The 18,571-nt window shown below is 47.2% G+C and overlaps 3 protein-coding genes across 4 annotated transcripts in view; 2 read left to right on the top strand and 1 right to left on the bottom strand.

Annotated features, from left to right (window-relative positions):
- Positions 1-350: 350 nt before the first annotated feature.
- On the bottom strand, positions 351-4,078 carry FBXL12 (F-box and leucine rich repeat protein 12). Of its 2 annotated transcripts, none has more exons than XM_082213301.1 (3): positions 3,955-4,078; positions 2,830-2,902; positions 351-1,499 (listed from the first exon to the last, which is right to left on the bottom strand). In XM_082213301.1, the coding sequence occupies exons 1-3, from the start codon at positions 4,044-4,046 to the stop codon at positions 681-683; spliced, it is 984 nt and encodes a 327-aa protein (XP_082069427.1). In that variant the 5' UTR covers positions 4,047-4,078; the 3' UTR covers positions 351-680. The 2 variants fall into 2 exon arrangements, with proteins under 2 accessions (XP_082069427.1, XP_082069428.1); XM_082213302.1 differs by lacking the exon at positions 3,955-4,078 and adding an exon at positions 3,713-3,749.
- On the top strand, positions 4,064-10,643 carry UBL5 (ubiquitin like 5). Its single transcript, XM_082213303.1, has 5 exons — positions 4,064-4,200; positions 5,041-5,169; positions 8,722-8,805; positions 9,617-9,654; positions 10,371-10,643. The coding sequence occupies exons 2-5, from the start codon at positions 5,114-5,116 to the stop codon at positions 10,412-10,414; spliced, it is 222 nt and encodes a 73-aa protein (XP_082069429.1). The 5' UTR covers positions 4,064-4,200; positions 5,041-5,113; the 3' UTR covers positions 10,415-10,643.
- A 4,111-nt stretch (positions 10,644-14,754) lies between these two features.
- PIN1 (peptidylprolyl cis/trans isomerase, NIMA-interacting 1) overlaps positions 14,755-18,571 on the top strand; it is a 38,990-nt gene continuing 35,173 nt past the window's right edge. Inside the window, exon 1 of the mRNA XM_082213767.1 lies at positions 14,755-14,892. Within this exon, the coding sequence (XP_082069893.1) occupies positions 14,805-14,892 (88 nt within the window). The 5' untranslated portion in view covers positions 14,755-14,804. The remainder of the gene's footprint in view (positions 14,893-18,571) is intronic.

Genomic DNA, 18,571 nt, shown 5'->3' on the forward strand with positions numbered 1-18,571 from the left:
CCTCATTCACACCATAGGAGAGGAATCCATGAGAGGCTTATTCTCATAATGGCAAACGACCATTTATCATTATGTCTATTATGCCTTCCAGTTGATGAATACTAGATTCCTGCCCTAACCAGGAAGTGAGGGCATCTTCTGAGTTGATTACCACTGGCTTTTCCCTAAAACAACATGAGATCTTTCTTGTGAACTTTCTTGATGTATAAGGCAAATAGGAAGTTAGACTACATTTTACTAAAAGCAGGCCCACTGCAATGAATGGACTCAAGTCTGCTACGCTTTGCTCTGAGTGGGACTTACATTGGAAAGGATGATCAACTGTAAAGCCAATGGACTTCAGTTCAGTATGCTGTGCAATGGATGTTTATTTTTTTAGGTAAATAAACTGATATGATAACACTCTTGAAGTTTAGGCATGTTTCCTTTCAGAGGTGCAATCATCTTGCCAGTTGGATCTACTCTGAGTAGAATTAGCACTGGATACAACCCTCAGCTTTTCTGCTGTGACGATGTTCCAGAGCACATGCAGCCACACTTTGAAAGTCATGTTGTCAATGAGTGTGCAGCTCCTTGCCATTTCTCTCTGGGTTCTAATCAACTTAAATGAGATCAAGACTATGCATGTGATGGTTTCATTGCCTCTTGCTCCCCAGAGCTTCTCCACAATGTGCACAGGTTCACGGTGTAGACACCACACTGGAATCTCCAAGGGAGACAGCACTTGTCACCACACAGCCTGGCAAATCCGCCTGGATTTTGTGGATGACCTGGTCTTGGAACTCTAACCCCCTTATATCAAGATGTCTGAGCCGGGGCAATTTCTGGCAAACGGCCACAATGGCTTCTGAGGAAAGCTTGCAGCAGGCCTCCAGGCAGAGGTCCTCCAAGTCTAGCAAGCTGCTTAAACAAGGAAGACCTCTGTTTTCCAGAGAAGGATTGTCCCCGAGGTCTAAACTTTGCAGGTGCCTCATGTGGAACGCAATGACATGTGTGAGTAAATTGCCAATGCTACAGTGACGCAGGGTGAGGTGTTCTAGGCCTCCCAGGTGTGGTGCTGCTGCCTGGAAACCTGCAACAGTTATCCGGTACGCCTTGGACAGGACCAGCGTCTTGAGATTGCCCTGGATGGAGATGTTCAGCAGGTGCTGGCTGGAGAAGGCAGGGACATTCTGGATTACAAGGTGCTGAATCTGTGGAAAGGCAGGGCAGGTCTTCGAGGCTTCAGACACTTTGAACCAAAGAGAAGGGATCTCACAGGAGCTCAGTTCCAGGGTCGTGACAGAGGAAGGGATGCAATCATAGGAGAGTGAGCGAAGGTCCGTCTCTGTCAGGCACAGGCGGTGGAGATTGGGGCATTGCCTGCCCAAGGCCTGCATTAGTGCTGGGGTAAAAACTTCTTGCTTGCGAATGGAGTGGAGGCATCCCCGTGCCTTCAGCGTCCGCAGGCTGCCTCGAAGATTGTTCCGCAGCAAGTGCCATAGGGCCTTGGAGGACATCTAAGTACAGGGAAGTGAAGTTTGCATGCATATCAAAAGCCACATGGGCACACGAGGAAGAGAGCACTACAACTGCCAAATCACTGCCAGACCAACTAACGCAAGGCTGCAAGGCTGTCCTCATTTAGCTGGAGACAGGCCCATGCAACTCTGTGGGTCTCGCACCTTGGGGGAACATAAAAGGCAACAGATGGCGGAACATGCACAGTTTGCAGCCAATTTCCTAATGTCACATCCACACTGCATATTTAGTTTTCCCTACCCCCGAAATCCCAGGAACTAGAGTTTGTTAACGGTGCTTGGAATTATGGTTCTGTGAAGGGTAAACTACAGCTTCCATTGTTCTTTAGGAGGAAGCCATGTGCTTTATAGTGTGGATGTCAAATGTACTGGCAAAATGTTGAAGTTTCCAAAATGTTGTTTTATTTTCTGTTTGGGAACTCAGGAAAGGGATGGAAATGTTTCATTTTAATTTAGATGCATGCAGGGAGAAGGCGGTGGGACCTCAGAAGCAAATCTCACTGTGTTCAATGAGGCTGACGTCTTAGAAATTTTAGGATTATAGCCTAAGATTCCAGTGACTAAGGACAGAGCCTGCCCTCATCCTCCCCTGACTAATAAACCTAAAATAAATTGTACAACATAGTGTATTAAATTTACAGAATTGTGTACATTAAGTACATTACTTTAATTTGCATAATTTATACAGGTTGGCAGAAAGTCTCATGCCTGCTGTCCGCTGGATCATTTTGCTCCAGGATACTGGATATCTGGCTAAAGTCATCCTCTAGCGTTTTTGCACTGACTCTGATCTGGCATCGCCTGCTCCTCACACGGGGGAAGGGCCAGAGGTCAGTGGCACAACACTTGCTTTGCCTGCAGAAGGTCCCAGTTTCCATTCCTGGCATCTCCAGGTGGAAACCCTGGAAAGCTGCAGCTAATCATTGTACAGTGGTACCTCTGGTTGCGAACAGGATCCGTTCTGGAGGCCCGTTTGCAACATGAAAAGAACGCAACCCGCATCTGCGCACGCGCGGGTTGAGATTCACCTCTTCTGCGCATGCACGTGACATCATTTTGCGTGTCTGTGCATGCGCGAGCGGCGAAACCCGGAAGTAACCCTTCCGGTAGTTCCGGGTTGCCGTGGGACGTATCCTGAAAGAACATAACATGAAGCGGATGTAACATGAGGTATGACTGTACATAGTACTTGGCTAGATGGGCCTCTTCTCTGACTTGGTGTAGGGCAGCTCCCTATGCGCCTACCAACCCATGCCTGTTGCCACAACTACCCAGCAACTAGTTTAAGACGGAGGGCAGGCATTTTTACCTTGTAAGGAGTTAGGTCCAAGTATCTCCACAGCAATTTGTCCCGCACCAAGCGACGCCATCGTCTGCAGACTCTGAAGAAAGACGAGAATAGCTGAGTCATTGTCATGGGCCTGAGATGAAACAGCCAGTTTGATCATCTAGCATCCTGCCATACCTGGGGTTGCCTTATTTCAAAAAGTGAAAATTGGGACAGAAAAGTTGTTGGGCTTTTTTGGTTTTGCCCAAATCTTGAACAATTGAACAAACTGTAAGTTTTTGAACTAATTTTAAGGGAAATCACCAAAAACAACACTGCCAACATGGGTTGCCATACACCCATATTGTCCCAGATGTTTCAATGATTTCCACCTGAATGCTGTTTCCAGCTGTTTCTGATTGCCAGCTATATCAAGGAAATTCCGGACATATGGTAAGCCTAGCCAAACGGCACAGAACCAAGGGGGGCAACCATACTGCTTGAATAATTACATTGCCTGGAATCTGTACAGCAGATGACTGCTGCTTAGACTCCTCTTTGCTCTGATGTGGCCGTGAGAGGAGAACAGCTGTGTGATAAGGGAGAAAGGCTGAAGGAGGTTGAGGAGGAGGCTTGGAGCTGAGCAGGCAGAAGGTAAAAAGTGTGTATTAAACTGAAGTTGATAGAGTACGGTAATTTAGTTTATAGAGATTTTTTGCACTGATATTTTGGATATGGCTGGGGCTAGAAATGGGATTCATCTTAACGTTGTGTGGTTTTTGGAACCGTTAGCCATTTTGAGTTTCTTTTGCAAAATATGAAGTATATAAACTTTTAAAATAATATGGGGGGGGGAATAAACACATGAATAACCGCCTCCGATAATTTCACATTCGATAATGATGGCATAATGTGAACAGCTCACTGGGCAGAGCACGAGACTTAATCTGCGGGTCGTGGGTTCGATTCCTGCCTTGCCCCGCCCCGCCCTGGTTCCAGCGTTCCAACCACAACGCCCCTGCAGGCGAGCCTGGCCATTGCAGCCCCGCCCGGCCAGGAAGCGGCTCGAGAGGACGGAGAGCGGCAGCCGCAGGATGGACCGAACCACTCTGTGGAAGTGGGGGGGGAGGAAACCATGAAGCCGGGAGAAGGGAAGAAAACACCCACCGGGCCCCGCCCAGCCGGTCGCGCGGCGGCAGGCACTCCAGAATCCGGAGCAGGAGCGAGTCCGGGAGGGCGCAGAGGCCTGGCCGCTCCATTCCGCCGCCGTTGGTCCCTTCCGCGGGCTGCTCCGGCCTCGCTTTCGCTTCCTCTGGGAGAGAGTCCCCCGGAAGTAGCTCTCGTGATTCCTCTTCCGGGGCGTCGCTTTCGTTTCCGCCTGGTCTCCGGCAGTCAAGAGTCCGCTCAATTCAGGTAGGTCCGGGGCGGCAAGCGGGGATCCTCCGGGGCCGGAGATGGGGCGGGCCTCCCGTCGCCCCACCCCGGGCCTCTGGCCCTGCTGGCGGGGGCGGGTGGGGGCTGGAGGGCAACCCGCGCGGCCTCTCCCGGGGCCGCCCAGGCGCTGCGCTGAGTTGCTCTGCCCGCGAGTCTCTTGCGCTGAGAGGCAGAGGCCAAGGCCAATGCCCTGGAAAACGAGCCTTTCTTTTGTATGCTTCCGGTGCGGTTCATTTCGAGCTCTTTGCTATGTCGCTTTAAATGTGCTCGTGCCTGGTGGGGTTATTGGTTCGTTTCGTGAGTGTGCTTGTTTTTATTGTGTTCTCTGTGGTTTTATTCTGCATTTTTATGCTGTGAACGACCCTGAGATCTTCAGGTGAAGGGCGGTATGCAAATTTAATAAATGATAGTAATAATAATAATAATTGTTTGGAATCCATCTGAGGACAAATGTACAGAATGTGAATCCATCCCTTTACAGTTGGATTGTTGAAAGAGTGGTTATTGTGTAACTGTAAAATATTGGGGGACAACTAGAAGTGGATTCCTGTGTTGTATCCTAGTTATGTGCCTTTGAGAGTTGTGAATAAAGACAACATGTCCCATGATGTTAACGTTCTGGCGGGAGAAGTTGTACTGGTAACACTTCTCTATCTTAATTTTCTTTAATCATCAGTATTCCCTGTCAGTTGAGAAAGCATCCCCCCATTTTCTTTCGATTCTGCTTTTAAAAACTGTATACCTCAAGTATACAGGACCAAGTGGCATAAGACATACACTTTTAAACAAATGAATCATTCTGTCTTTTCTTCCCAACAGAGCCTCAGAAGGCAGGAGGCCAAAGGTCTCCTTGCTCAGCAGTTTCTTGGGGTTGTTCTGGTACCTGATCGGGATGATTGAAGTGGTTTGCAACGATCGGCTGGGCAAGAAAGTGAGAGTGAAGTGCAAGTATCCAAAGCTCAAAAGAAGTAGCTTCTGCTGGAGGTTCCAATGGCATCTTCCTGCCCTATATGCAGCAATTGTGTTTTATTTGAGGCTCTGGTGTATGAAAAAAGAGGAGGCAAGGTAGTGATCACTTGGGATGTGAACATGGTTTGAATGGAGGTTCCATTTTTTAATTGTGTAGCTGTTGTTTAGTCGTTTAGTCGCGTCCGACTCTTTGTGACCCCATGGACCAGAGCACGCCAGGCACTCCTGTCTTTCACTGCCTCCTGCAGTTTGGTCAAACTCATGCTGGTAGCTTCGAGAACACTGTCCCACCATCTTGTCCTCTGTCGTCCCCTTCTCCTTTTCCAACATCAGGGTCTTTTCCAGGGAGTCTTCTCTTCTCATGAGGTGGCCAAAGTATTGGAGCCTCAGCTTCAGGATCAGTCCTTCCAGTGAGCACTCAGGGCTGATTTCCTTCAGAATGCATAGGTTTGATCTTCTTGCAGTCCATGGGACTCTCAAGAGTCTCCTCCAGCACCAAAATTCAAAAGTATCAATTCTTCGGCGATCAGCCTTCTTTATGGTCCAGCTCTCACTTCCATACACCACTCCTGGGAAAACCATAGCTTTAACTATACAGACCTTTGTTGGCAATGTGATGTCTCTGCTTTTTAAGATGCTGTCTAGGTTTGTCATCACTTACTCCCAAGAAGCAGGCGTCTTTTAATTTGGTGACTGCTGTCACCATCTGCAGTGATAATGGAGCCCAAGAAAGTAAAATCTCTCACTGCCTCCATTTCTTCCCCTTCGATTTGCCTGGAGGTGATGGGAGCAGTGGCCATGATCTTAGTTTTTTTGATGTTGAGCTTCAGACCATATTTTGTGCTATCCTCTTTCACCTTCATTAAAAGGTTCTTTAATTCCTCCTCACTTTCTGCCATCAAGGTTGTGTCATCTGCATATCTGAGGTTGTGGATATTTCTTCCAGCGATCTTAATTCCGACTAGGGATTCATCCAGTCCAGCCTTTCGCATGATGAATTCTGCATATAAGTTAAATAAGCAGGGAGACAATATACAGCCTTGTCGTACTCCTTTCCCAATTTTGAACCAATCAGTTGTTCCATATCCAGTTCTAACTGTAGCTTCTTGTCCCACATAGAGATTTCTCAGGAGACAGATGAGGTCATCAGGCACTCCCATTTCTTTAAGAACTTGTCATAGTTTGCTGTGGTCGACACAGTCAAAGGCTTTTGCGTAGTCAATGAAGGAGAAGTAGACGTCTTTCTGGAACTCTCTAGCTTTCTCCATAATCCAGCACACGTTTGCAATTTGGTCTCTGGTTCCTCTGCCCCTTTGAAATCCAGCTTGCACTTCTGGGAGTTCTCCGTCCACATACTTCTTAAGCCTGCCTTGTAGAATTTTACGCATAACCTTGCTAGCGTGTGAAATGATTGCAATTGTGCAGTAGTTGGAACATTCTTTGGCACTGCCCTTCTTTGGGATTGGGATGTAGACTGATCTTCTCCAATCCTCTGGCCACTGCTGAGTTTTCCAAATTTGCTGGCATATTGAGTGTAGCACCTTAACAGCATCATCTTTTAAAATTTTTAATAGTTCAGCTGGAATGTCATCACTTCCACTGGCCCTGTTATTAGCAATGGTTTCTAAGGCCCATTTGACTTCACTCTCCAGGATGTCTGGCTCAAGGTCAGCAACCACATTGCCTGGGGTATACAAGACAGCCATATCTTTCTGGTATAATTCCTCTGTGTATTCTTGCCACCTCTTCTTGATGTCTTCTGCTTCTGCTTGGTCCTTGCCACTTTTATCCTTTATTATGGTAATTTTTGCATGAAATATTCCTTTCATATCTCCAATTTTCTAGAATAGATCTCTGGTTTTTCCCATTCTATTGTTTTCCTCTCTTTCTTTGCATTGCTCCTTTAAGGGGCCCCTCTTGTCTCTCCTTGCTATTTTTTGGAAATCTGCATTCAGTTTTACTGTATCTTTCACTATCTCCCTCGCATTTTGCTTGCCTTCTCTCCCCCGCTATAGCCACAGTCAGCTCCAGATCTTGTTTTTGCTTCTCCATGTTTGGCTGTAGAATTGTGTAGCTAGCAAGAAGAAATAATAAGATATCTCTTACTTTGAGTGCAGGGTTTATGGGAGGGGTGGTACCTTTGGTTGGGGAACACGTTGTGCTCCTTCTGGGGTAGTTTATTCACCTTTGGTCCCCACACTGCACTCGGCTCTCGCCTGTGGCTGCTAGAAGCTGTCAGCATGTGGAATCAGCCACACCCCAGGAAACAGCTTAGACTGGCTGGGGAAACCTGGTTAGGGTAGCCAACAGGAGAGGCAATGGGTATATGAAAATGGAGGTGAAAAAGTGCAGCTATAAGTACCCAGGCTTCAGCTCAGTTGGGATTGAGTATTTAAGATCTCACAGAAGAGCTGGGGAGTAAAGAGAAAGGGAGAACTGGCACTGTTTAGGGAGAAGATTTCAGGTTTAAGGCAGGCATCCCCAAACTTAGCCCTCCAGATGTTTTGGGACACAGTTCCCATCATCCCTGACCACTGGTCCTGTTAGCTAGGGATGATGGAAGTTGTAGTCCCAACGCATCTGGAGGGCCAAGTTTGGGGGTGCCTGGTCTAAGGGAATGGGTGGTTTATGGGTGCAGGAAACCTTTGGGTGACTGAAGCAGCACAATCATGCCTTTTCGTAAATTGTGACACACATTTTATGGTTGGAGATGAGGAAAGGGTTCTGTCATAAGTGTATGGATTGTGCATATGTGTTTGTTTGGATCGTACATGTCTAACTCAGGAGTGGGAAAGCTGTGGCCCTCCAGGCGGTGCTGGACTGAAATCTTCCTCCTCTCTATGTATTGGCAATTCTGCCTGGGGCTGATGGGAGCTGGAGTCCAAAAACATTTGAAGGGTCAGAGGTTAGTCACCCTTTGTTTATGTGGTATCCACCCTGAGCTTGTAACATCCAAATATGTTTCTTCTCCCATGTATTTGCAAGCATAACTCGAGGCCACTGTGTGTGATATACATGTGTAAAGGTAAAGGTAAAGGTACCCCTGCCCGAACGGGCCAGTCTTGACAGACTGTGGGGTTTGTGCGCCCATCTCACATCTATTGGCCGGGGGCCAGCGCTGTCCGGGGACACTTCCGGGTCACGTGGCCAGTGTGACAAAGCTGCATCTGGCGAGCCAGAGCCGCACACGGAACGCCGTTTACCTTCCCGCTGGTAAGCGGTACCTATTTATCTACTTGCCCCCGGGGGTGCTTTCGAACTGCTAGGTTGGCAGGCGCTGGGACCGAGCAGCGGGAGCGCACCCCGCCGCGGGGATTCGAACCGCCGACCTTTCGATCGGCAAGCCCTAGGCGTTGAGGCTTTAGCCCACAGCGCCACCCGCGTCCTGTGTACATGTGTACACAGCCCCAATTGTGTTGGGCATCCAGGTACTAAATTGCTTGGGACTGGTAGATGGTGCACAATGAACACATAGTCTGCTTACTGCTTTTGATTTAAGACATCCTTTCCTTAACTCGTACCACCACTCAGCTCTGACGACACCATTAGGGACTTGAAAAAGCTCATTGCTGCGCAGACTGGCACGCGGTGGGACAAGATTGTGTTGAAGAAATGGTGAGTAGAAATGAGCAAAGCATCAGAGCCACTCAGGCAGTTCCCTCAGCTTGTTCTTAGCACTAACAATGCAATAGCACAGTGCATGCTTTCAGTACAAGAAGCCCAGATCTCCAGGTTTCCACACATGATTACAGACCTGAGTGCATCTTGTACTGCTTAGTATTGATCTTCGTAAACCACTTACAGTATTTGTATAGTTCCTTTCAACCGTAGTGGTTCTTCAAAGCAATTATCATCATCAAAAACAGCAATTGATAATGTCAATTAAAAGCAATTAATTTTAAAGTATAATGAGCAATACCAAAACAAGGAAAATATGAAAGTGGCACAAAGTTCCAAAATTGCCAGGTAAAAATCTAACAGAAGAGCCGTGAAAAAATAAATAAGTCTTTCTTGCCCTCTGAGAGGAATAGAAAGAATGTGCCAACCATACTCTGAGGAAAAGAGAATCTCATAGCTTAGGGGCAGGCCGCTGAAAAGGCCTTACTTTTCATTGATGATAGGCTAAACTCCAAAGCTGCAATGTGGAGTGGGCCTGATGGATAGTTTTTAATGTCTAGGGTGGGTGTGCCTCATATAGAAAGAGGCTGGGAAACCCAGCCAGATGAAATTGTTGTTGTTGTTAAGGACCCATTCCATTTAGGACTTTCAAGGCCAAATCCTTCAACCTGAGTTGCAGTAAGAAACAAATCTCTTAAAAATCCATCATGTTAGTTGTCAAAATTTTAACAATGTCATAATTGCCGTATTTTATTGAGCTGTGTAACAAATTACGGTTGACTAACTGCCTTTCTTGTTAATGTTTTAGGTATACAATTTTCAAGGACCATGTTTCACTGGCAGACTGTATCCTTAAAAAATCTTGGTGATTTGCGGTAAATTAATAGGCTGGCCAGGTGGGTCCAGAGGGGGTGGGGGCAGGGAAAGGAAAGAAGGGGGTAATACTTTTCAGCTTGAACTGAGCAGATTTCGTTCATGGTTAATTTATTTCTTTTTTACTCCAGTTGAGTGGGGTATAAATAATAACAATAATAAATAATAAATAATTTACATAAATAAATTTATGTAAACTATTTCTCTACTACTTTATATCTATAAAATAATAATAATCACTTTCCCATCATGCACATAGACAGAAACTTGCTAGATGATCTCTGGAATCATTGTCTGTAGTAATTTTCATACGTATCCAAGTGCGTAATGAACAGATGAACAACTTTTAAAGATGTGTAGATTGGTTTCTACTTATGAATGCTTTCCATAAAATATTGAAGTGAATTCACAGTAAAGACAACAATAAAACAATTAAAAATAGTACCATAAGTTTTAAAATGATATGACTACTCTGTGCAGTTGGGCAGCATTTAGAGTGAATCTGTTGGGATGTATATGTGCTTGGATAATTCATAAATTAAGTATGAATTTCAGCACCTAGGATAAATTTCAAAAGTATCATTATTCTGGCATTGTGGTAGATTTTTCCCATCATATACATCAAGCCCAATTTATAAAAATGCAGAAATATTTTTCAGTGGAATTTCACCTTAACTCCTCACTTCCAGATGAAATTCATGATGGCATGAACCTAGAACTATATTATCAGTAGTTTCGTTGTGGCAGATGCTGCCTTTTCTATGTCTGTTTTTTTTCATTCTTCGTTTCTCATTTGACAAACTCTTGATTATCTGGTTGCATGAGGTTTAGTTAAGAGTATTTTATCCCTGAGCGCAATATACCACGAATGAATACCAGGAAACTTGTATTCAGACTGTCTTTTATTGTTTTGGTTTTTAAAAAATCTTTATAATAAACGTGACCTGATATGTGTGACCTGACTCTGTGTGCAGTGTATCTTTAAAACACAGAAACCTTAAGTGAAAACGATATCTATAATACGTGGTGCATGGGTGGGCAGGCCTGAGTGGAGAGAGAGTTGGAAGGGGCCCATAGGGCCATCTAGTCCACCCCTGCAATGCAGGAATCTTTTTGTCCAAAGTGGGGCTCGAACCTGCGACCCTGAGATGAAGAGTCTGGACTATCCAGACTCTCATGAGTTATTTAGAAATTAACCCGGGATAGTGGAAGATGGGGGAATCGAGAGTGGGTGTGCAGGCAAAAGGAACCAAATATTCTCCACCTTTTTGGTCTCTAGGCATAGCTGCCAACGTTTCCCTTTTTTAAGGGAAATTCCCTTATTCCGAATAGGATTCCTCGCAATTTTCTTTGGATTTTTTGTATGTGGGGGGTGGGGGTGGGATGGATGTTTGGTTGGGCTTGGGGAATTATTATTTTTTTATTTTGATGTTTTTGTAATTTTTACATTTTTTTGTTTGTATTGTTTTATTGGTTTTGTTTGTTTGTTTAAGGTGTTATTTTGTTTTTAGGGGGAGGGGTCAGGGCTGCCGGGGAGTGGGCCCCAGCCCACAAAATGGCTGGGGCATGTTCCACAGGGGGGGATGCACTGGGACAACCGATCTCAGTGATCACGGGTAGGAGGAGGAGTTACGCTAAGACCAGACCATGTCATTACCGAGGAAGCAGGCTTAGTCGTTGTCTGAGGACTATCCCTGCCTCCGGGTCTGGTCCTGACCGGATGGATACTAGAATCAGCAAGGGATACCCACATGACCTGAAGGTGCTGCTGTGCAATGCCAGGTCAATGATTCATAAGACCACTGCCATCCATGACTTGATCATGGATGGAGGATTTGACCTGGCATGTGTGACAGAGACTTGGTTGGATGAAGCAGATGGGCCTGTCCTTGCCGCTGCTTGTCCACCAGGTTTCTCTTACGCACAGCAACCCAGGTCATGTGGGCGGGGAGGGGGGTTTGCAGTGATTTTTAGGAAGTCATTAGTTTGCACCAGGCGTCCTATTGGGAAGACCCAGTTTTCTGAGTGCATGTTCTGGAAGTTGGGCAATAGGGGCAGTACAGGATTCCTTTTGGTGTACCGACCTCCCCACTGCACCAAGGATTCCCTGCCCGAGCTGCTTCAGGTCGTGGCGGATGTTCTCCTGGAGACACCTAGCTTGGTCGTCCTAGGGGATTTTAACATCCATGCCGACATGACCTTACAAGGGGCCGCTCGGGACTTTGTGGAAAGCATGGCCTCCATGGGGCTGTCCCTGAATAAGTCTGGCCCAACCCATAGCCGCGGACATGCCTTGGACCTGGTGTTTACCTCTATGGATGTTGGTGATCTGACACTAAGTAAAAGCGAAACGAAAGAAGTGCCATGGTCAGATCACTTCCTGGTACAACTGGACTTCTCTGCGACCCATCCCCTCTGCAGGGAGGTGGGACCAATTCGGATGGTCCGCCCCCGCCACTTAATGGATCCAAATGGTTTCCAGAGAGTGGTAGGGGATGCTTTATCCCATGTTGATGGCCTTTCAGCTGATTCCCTGGTGGCCCGCTGGAATGTGGAGTTAACCAGGGCTATTGACTGTTTGGCTCCGAAGCGCCCTCTCTGATTGCATGGAGCCCGGACAGCCCCGTGGTTTTCCACGGATCTGAGGGCAATGAAACAATCGTTGAGACGGCTAGAGCGCCGGTGGCGGATAACTCATTCCGAATCTGACCGGACACAGGTTAGAGCTCAACGTCGAGCCTCCCGAGTGGCGATAGCGACGGCGAAGAAGAATTTCTTCACCGCTTCTATTGCATCTGCAGAAAACAGCAGCAGGAGACTTTTTCAGGTGGTTCACAATTTAGCGGAACCACCTGCAACATCGGGGCCCAGTACGGGCCACATGTTCTCCTGCAATGATTTTGCAAAGTTTTTTGCAGATAAAATCGCCCAGATTCGGGAAGAAGTAGACTCCACCGTGGGAGCAGGGCCGGGGCGGGAGAGTGCTAGAGTTCTGTCTAGTCAAGTTGAGTGGGATCAATTTCAATCTGTTACCTCCGAGGATGTGGACAGGCTGCTTGGACGAGTGAAACCAACCACCTGTCTCCTGGATCCTTGCCCATCCTGGCTTATAAAAGCTAGCCGGGAAGGACTGGGCGATGGGCTTCGTGGGGTGGTGAATGCTTCCCTCCGTGAGGGAGCCTTCCCAGACCCGCTGAAAGAGGCGGTTATTAAACCGCTTCTTAAAAAACCATCTTTAGATGCGGCCACGATGGCCAACTATCGCCCAGTCTCAAATCTTCCATTCCTGGGCAAGGTGATTGAGCGAGCGGTTGCCGAACAACTCCAGGCACGCCTGGAAGAAGCGGACCATTTGGATCCCTTCCAGTCGGGATTCAGGCCTCATCATGGGACTGAAACTGCCTTGGTCGCACTGGTTGATGATCTCCGGCGGGCTAGGGACAAAGGTGAGAGCTGTTTCCTAGTTCTGCTGGATCTCTCAGCGGCGTTTGATACAATCGACCATAGCATCCTTCTGGACCGTCTTGAGGGGCTGGGAGCTGGGGGCACTGTTATACAGTGGTTCCGCTCCTTCCTCCTGGGCCGTGTTCAGAAAGTGGTGGTGGGGGATGAGTGTTCAGACCCCTGGGCTCTCACTTGTGGGGTGCCTCAGGGTTCTGTCCTCTCCCCCATGCTTTTCAACATCTACATGCGGCCGCTGGGAGAGATCATCAGGAGGTTTGGGCTGGGTGTTCATCAGTATGCGGATGACACCCAGCTCTACCTCTCTTTTAAATCAGAACCAGTGAAGGCGGTGAAGGTCCTGTGTGAGTGTCTGGAGGCGGTTGGAGGATGGATGGCGGCTAACAGATTGAGGTTGAATCCTGACAAGACAGAAGTACTGTTTTTGGGGGACAGGAGGCGGGCAGGTGTGGAGGATTCCCTGGTCCTGAATGGGGTAACTGTGCCCCTGAAGGACCAGGTGCGCAGCCTGGGAGTCATTTTGGACTCACAGCTGTCCATGGAGGCACAGGTCAAATCTGTGTCCAGGGCAGCTGTTTACCAGCTCCATCTGGTACGTAGGCTGAGACCCTATCTGCCTGCGGACTGTCTCGCCAGAGTGGTGCATGCTCTGGTTATCTCCCGCTTGGACTACTGCAATGCACTCTACGTGGGGCTACCTTTGAAGGTGACTCGGAAACTACAACTAATCCAGAATGCGGGAGCCAGACTGGTGACTGGGAGCAGCCGCCGAGACCACATAACACCGGTCCTGAGAGATCTGCATTGGCTCCCAGTACGTTTCCGAGCACAATTCAAAGTGTTGGTGCTGACCTTTAAAGCCCTAAACGGCCTCGGTCCAGTATACCTGAAGGAGCGTCTCCACCCCCATCGTTCTGCCCGGACACTGAGGTCCAGCGCCGAGGGCCTTCTGGCGGTTCCCTCATTGCGAGAAGCAAAGCTACAGGGAACCAGGCAGAGGGCCTTCTCGGTAGTGGCGCCCGCCCTGTGGAACGCCCTTCCAGCAGATGTCAAGGCGATAAACAACTACCTGACATTCAGGAGACATCTTAAGGCAGCCCTGTTCAGGGAAGTTTTTAACGTGTGATATTTTATTGTATTTTTGGTTTTTATGGAAGCCGCCCAGAGTGGCTGGGGAGTTCCAGCCAGATGGGCGGGGTATAAATAATAAATAATAATTATTATTATTATTATTATTATTATTATTATTATTATTATTATTATTATTATTATTATTATTATTATTATTATTATTATAAGAAAAGGGAAAAGTTGACAGCTATGTCTCTAGGCCTCAACCTTCTCAACCTCCGCCCTCCAGATGCTTTTGGCCTACAACTCCTATGATCCCTAGCTAGCAGACCCAGTGGTCAGGGATGCTGGGAATTGTAGTCTTAAACCATGTGGCGGGCCGAGGTTGAGGAAGCCTATAGGCCACCATCCCGACGGGCCGCGGGCGGATTGGGCGCCTCTTTCTCTGGTGGGCGGGGCTTTCTCTCCTCCCTCCCAACTCACTGCGACCAATAGCGGGTGCGGAGCTCTGTGGCCGAGAGGGCGAGAGCGCGTGCGCGTTGGGCGCGTGCGCCGCCGCCGTTGCTAGGCGAAGGTGGGCGTGGCCGGCTATGCGCTTGTGCTCTGTGAGGCGAGGCAAGATGGCGGAGGAGGAGAAGCTCCCCGCGGGCTGGGAGAAGCGCATGAGCCGCAGCTCCGGTACCGCCGCGGAAGAGGGAAAGGGGCGGCGGGCGGAGGGCGAGGGCCCGGCCGGAGGGTGGATGGGCCTCGGGGGAGAGTCGGGGAGAAGGAGGGCGGAGAGGCGCCCTTCGCGGTCGGGGCCGGTCGCCTCGGAGGCCCTTTGGCGCCCCGGAGGGGAGGCGGGAGAGGGGCTGCGGGGAGGTGTCTCTTTCAGGGGGCGGTGGCGGGGATAACGGGGCTGCTGGGGATTGCGGGGGAGGGGGGAGGAGCTTTGGGACACAAGAATAAGAATAGCAACAGCGACGCAGTCGTAGAACCACAGACGTGTAGCGTTGGAAGTGTCCCCAGGGTCATCTAGTCCAGCCTCCTGCAATGCAAGAATCTTGCCCAACGTGGGGCTTGAACCCATGGCCCCGGCATTAAAGGTCTCGTGCTCTGCTGACTGAGCTGGCTCATAGAGAACAATCGTGGTTTCTCACGACTTTTCATAGAATCGTAGAGTTGGAAGGGATCCCAGGATCATCTAGTCCACCCCACCCCCGGAATTCAGGAATCTCATCCATGGCAGATGGCAAGCCAACCTCTGATTAAAAACCTCCAAGGAAGGAGAGTCCACCACCACCCTCCACCCTGAAGTCAAACAGCTCTTGTCGTCAGAAACTTTTTTCTGATGTTTTGCTGGAATCTCCTTTCTTGTAACTTGAAGCCATGGGTTCAAGTGTTACCCTCCAGAGCAGGAGAAAACAAGCTTGCTCCATGTTCCACATGGCAGCCCTTCAGATACTGCAACATAGCTTCTTCCTTCCTACATCCTATTCCCTCCTCCCCATTTATTTCTCCCCCTGCCCCATTTCCATCCACCAAAAAAATATCCTGAGGGCTCAGGACCACTTACACTGTTCTGATAATAAAAATAAATAACACAGCCCCATGGAAAAGTATGGTGGTTTCTCCCTCCCTACTTCCACCCCCCCCCAATTATTTTTCTTCTCTTTCCCTACCCCACAAAAAAACCATACCCTGAAGGCCAAGGACTGTAATACAGTGCCCCCAGTTCCTGTTCCCCGGAGCCAGTCCAGGAGAGTACCATGGTCAATGGTATCAAATGCCAATGAGAGATCAAGAATCAGGAGCAAGATCACACTCCCCCTGTACCGCTCTCTGCAAAGGTGACCGTCAGGGGGACCAAGGCTGACTCAGTTCTATAGCCAGGCCTGAACCCAGATTGGAATGGATCTGAATAATTATGTCATCCAAGAATGCTGCCTCACCACCACCTCTCTCTACCCCCACTCCCGTGGGTATGGGCATCTGGGTTGTATTTAAGCATTGGTTTTATCAGCAGCTATCTTTCATGAGTTTATCCAATGCCTTTGGAAAGCCATTCTGAGTCAGTGACCATCAACATCCCATAAGTGAAGCATTGTGCAAAATACTTGCTTCTGTTGGCTTGAATTTCCAGCTAGTCAGTATAACTGGGTCACTGTACATTCTATTATGAGAAACACAATATCTTTTTAAGTTTTCTTAATATTAGGCCTGTTATCACACCAGTAATTTGTTTTTGAAAGTAAAATAATAATAATAATAATAATAATACTGGAATAATAATTTTGATTTATACCCACCCTCCCCAACCGAGACCGGGCTCAGGGTGGCTAACACCAAATATATAAAGTACATTAAAAACAAAATTAAACACTCAGGTGTAGCCTTTACATATAGAGAAAGTAGTCCAATCACTTCAATGTATTTCCTACACCTTTTCCAACTCTACAATATATTTTTTGAGATGTGGGGGATTAGAACTTCATTAGGTGAATATATTGCAGCATTCTCCCAATCTGATGCCCTACAGATGTGCTGAGAGACAAATTTTATAAGCTCCAGCCAGTAGTGAGGACATGTGCTGGCTGGGGCTGATTTGAGTTGAAGTCCAAAGTATTTGGAGAGCACCAGGTTTGTGGAAATGTATACCAAATTGCACATGTCCTCAGTATTGGGGTATATGAAGGGACATAAGAATAGCCCCTGTTAGAGAAGTCCAAAGGCCCACCTAGTCCAACATCTCACTCGTTCAGTGGCCAACTAGAATATGAGAAGCCTGCAAGCAGAGCCTGAAGGCAGTGGCCCCTCTCCTTAGTTGTGATTTGCCACAACTGGTATTCTGAGGTACACTGCCTCTGAAAATGGAGGTAAAACATAGCTATCATGGCTAGTAGCCAGAATTCCTTCTATGAATTCTAAGGGTTTGATGCCAGCTTTCTATGTTCACTTCCTTCCCTAATCCCAACATGAAAGTCACCCTTTCCCCACTGCTGCTGCACATAGAGTTCATTATTTTTTAACCATGTACCATGATACAACAACATATTTCCTGGATAGTCACATTGCTGTATGTATGACGGCTTTGTTACTGTTGCTTCAGTTTGTTTCATTTTAAAATGACATTAAACCTCATTTGCCGTTTTCTTGCCATTCACCCATTTGTAAAGACTTCCAAAAGGATCGCTCCATTTTGCTCAAGCCTTTGCCATCCTAAATAGTCTGTCTGCAAACTTGGCAAAGTTTGCTCACCTCTGTTTCTGTGTCATGCAGATCCTCCAAGAAGCATCTGTTCCAGTACAGATCCTCACTGCTTATTTCTTTCCATTGTGAATATTGGCGTGTTCCTGTCCTCTGTTTCCCATTGTTTTACTAGTTTTTGTTCTGTAAGGGCACTTGCCCTTTTACTCTGTGACTACTAAGGGTTTCTTCACTGGTGTTTTTGTTAAGAGACCTTTTGAAAAGCATTTTGGAACTCCAGGTATGATTATCCCTGGCTGCACATGATTTCCAACACTCAGAGAATTCTAAAAGGTTGTTGAGGCAGGACTGCACTGCAGAAGCCATGCTGATTCTTCTTAGTGATGCTTGTTCTATGTTAACTTGTACTTTGAATTGTGTTTTCTACCAGTTTATATAGGACAGAAGCTAGGCCAATAGGGTTGCTAGTTATGGACTCCCCTCTGCTTCTCCTTTCTCCCTTTATTTATTTATTTTCTTACATGACCTTCACCATAAGGTCTCAGGCAGTTTAGAATATAATAAAACAGTATTAAAATCAATTAAGCAATTTGCACCAGAAGAATAGGGTGGATCCTAAAAATGGATGTTGTATTGGCTACCTCAGAAAGGTGGGCTGATGGTTGTGACAAGTTTCCTATTAGTGAGTGTGTGTTAACTGACCAGGTAACATCTTAATTTGTCAGATCTAGAACATCATCTCCTGCCACTTCTATTTGACTTAGTTCTTCAGATGCCTACTCAGGGAAAAAGTGGTGAAGGCACAGTTATCTGCAGCAGGTTCCACAGTGAGAATGAATACAAATAATAAATTCAGCTTCTCTCCTCCTCCTTTAGCAATCCTTTTACTCTTCTGTTGTCTAGCTGTACAGCCATCTCCCTGCTTGTCTTTTCTGCTTCTGATAAATGATACTGGATTGTTATAGATCATAGAATAATAGAATTGTAGAGTTGGAAGGGCCCCTAAGCATAATCTAGTCCAACTCCCTGCAATGCTGGAATATGCAGCTGTTCCATATGGGGATTGAACCTGCAATCTTGGCATCATCAGCACTATATTTACAGGGCCTTTTTACAGTAGGTCCATTGAAATTAATATGCCTAAGTTAGTCATGTTTGCTAATTTCAATGG

The sequence above is a fragment of the Podarcis vaucheri genome (genome assembly GCF_965113315.1).
Source record: "Podarcis vaucheri genome assembly, chromosome: 2".
NCBI classification, from domain to species: Eukaryota; Metazoa; Chordata; class Lepidosauria; order Squamata; family Lacertidae; genus Podarcis; species Podarcis vaucheri.

Bases quoted from the DNA above. Each gene is read 5' to 3' on its own strand.
- FBXL12 (XM_082213301.1), bottom strand. From the start codon at position 4,046: ATGGAGCGGCCAGGCCTCTGCGCCCTCCCGGACTCGCTCCTGCTCCGG. The intron at 2,903-3,954 runs GTGGGTGTTTTC...GTCTTTCTTCAG, and splicing joins GACCGGCTGGGCGGGGCCCG to AGTCTGCAGACGATGGCGTC. The intron at 1,500-2,829 runs GTAAAAATGCCT...CCCTGTACTTAG, and splicing joins TGGACCTAACTCCTTACAAG to ATGTCCTCCAAGGCCCTATG.
- UBL5 (XM_082213303.1), top strand. From the start codon at position 5,114: ATGATTGAAGTGGTTTGCAACGATCGGCTGGGCAAGAAAGTGAGAGTG. The intron at 5,170-8,721 runs GTATCCAAAGCT...ACCACCACTCAG, and splicing joins AAAGTGAGAGTGAAGTGCAA to CTCTGACGACACCATTAGGG. The intron at 8,806-9,616 runs GTGAGTAGAAAT...TTAATGTTTTAG, and splicing joins AAGATTGTGTTGAAGAAATG to GTATACAATTTTCAAGGACC.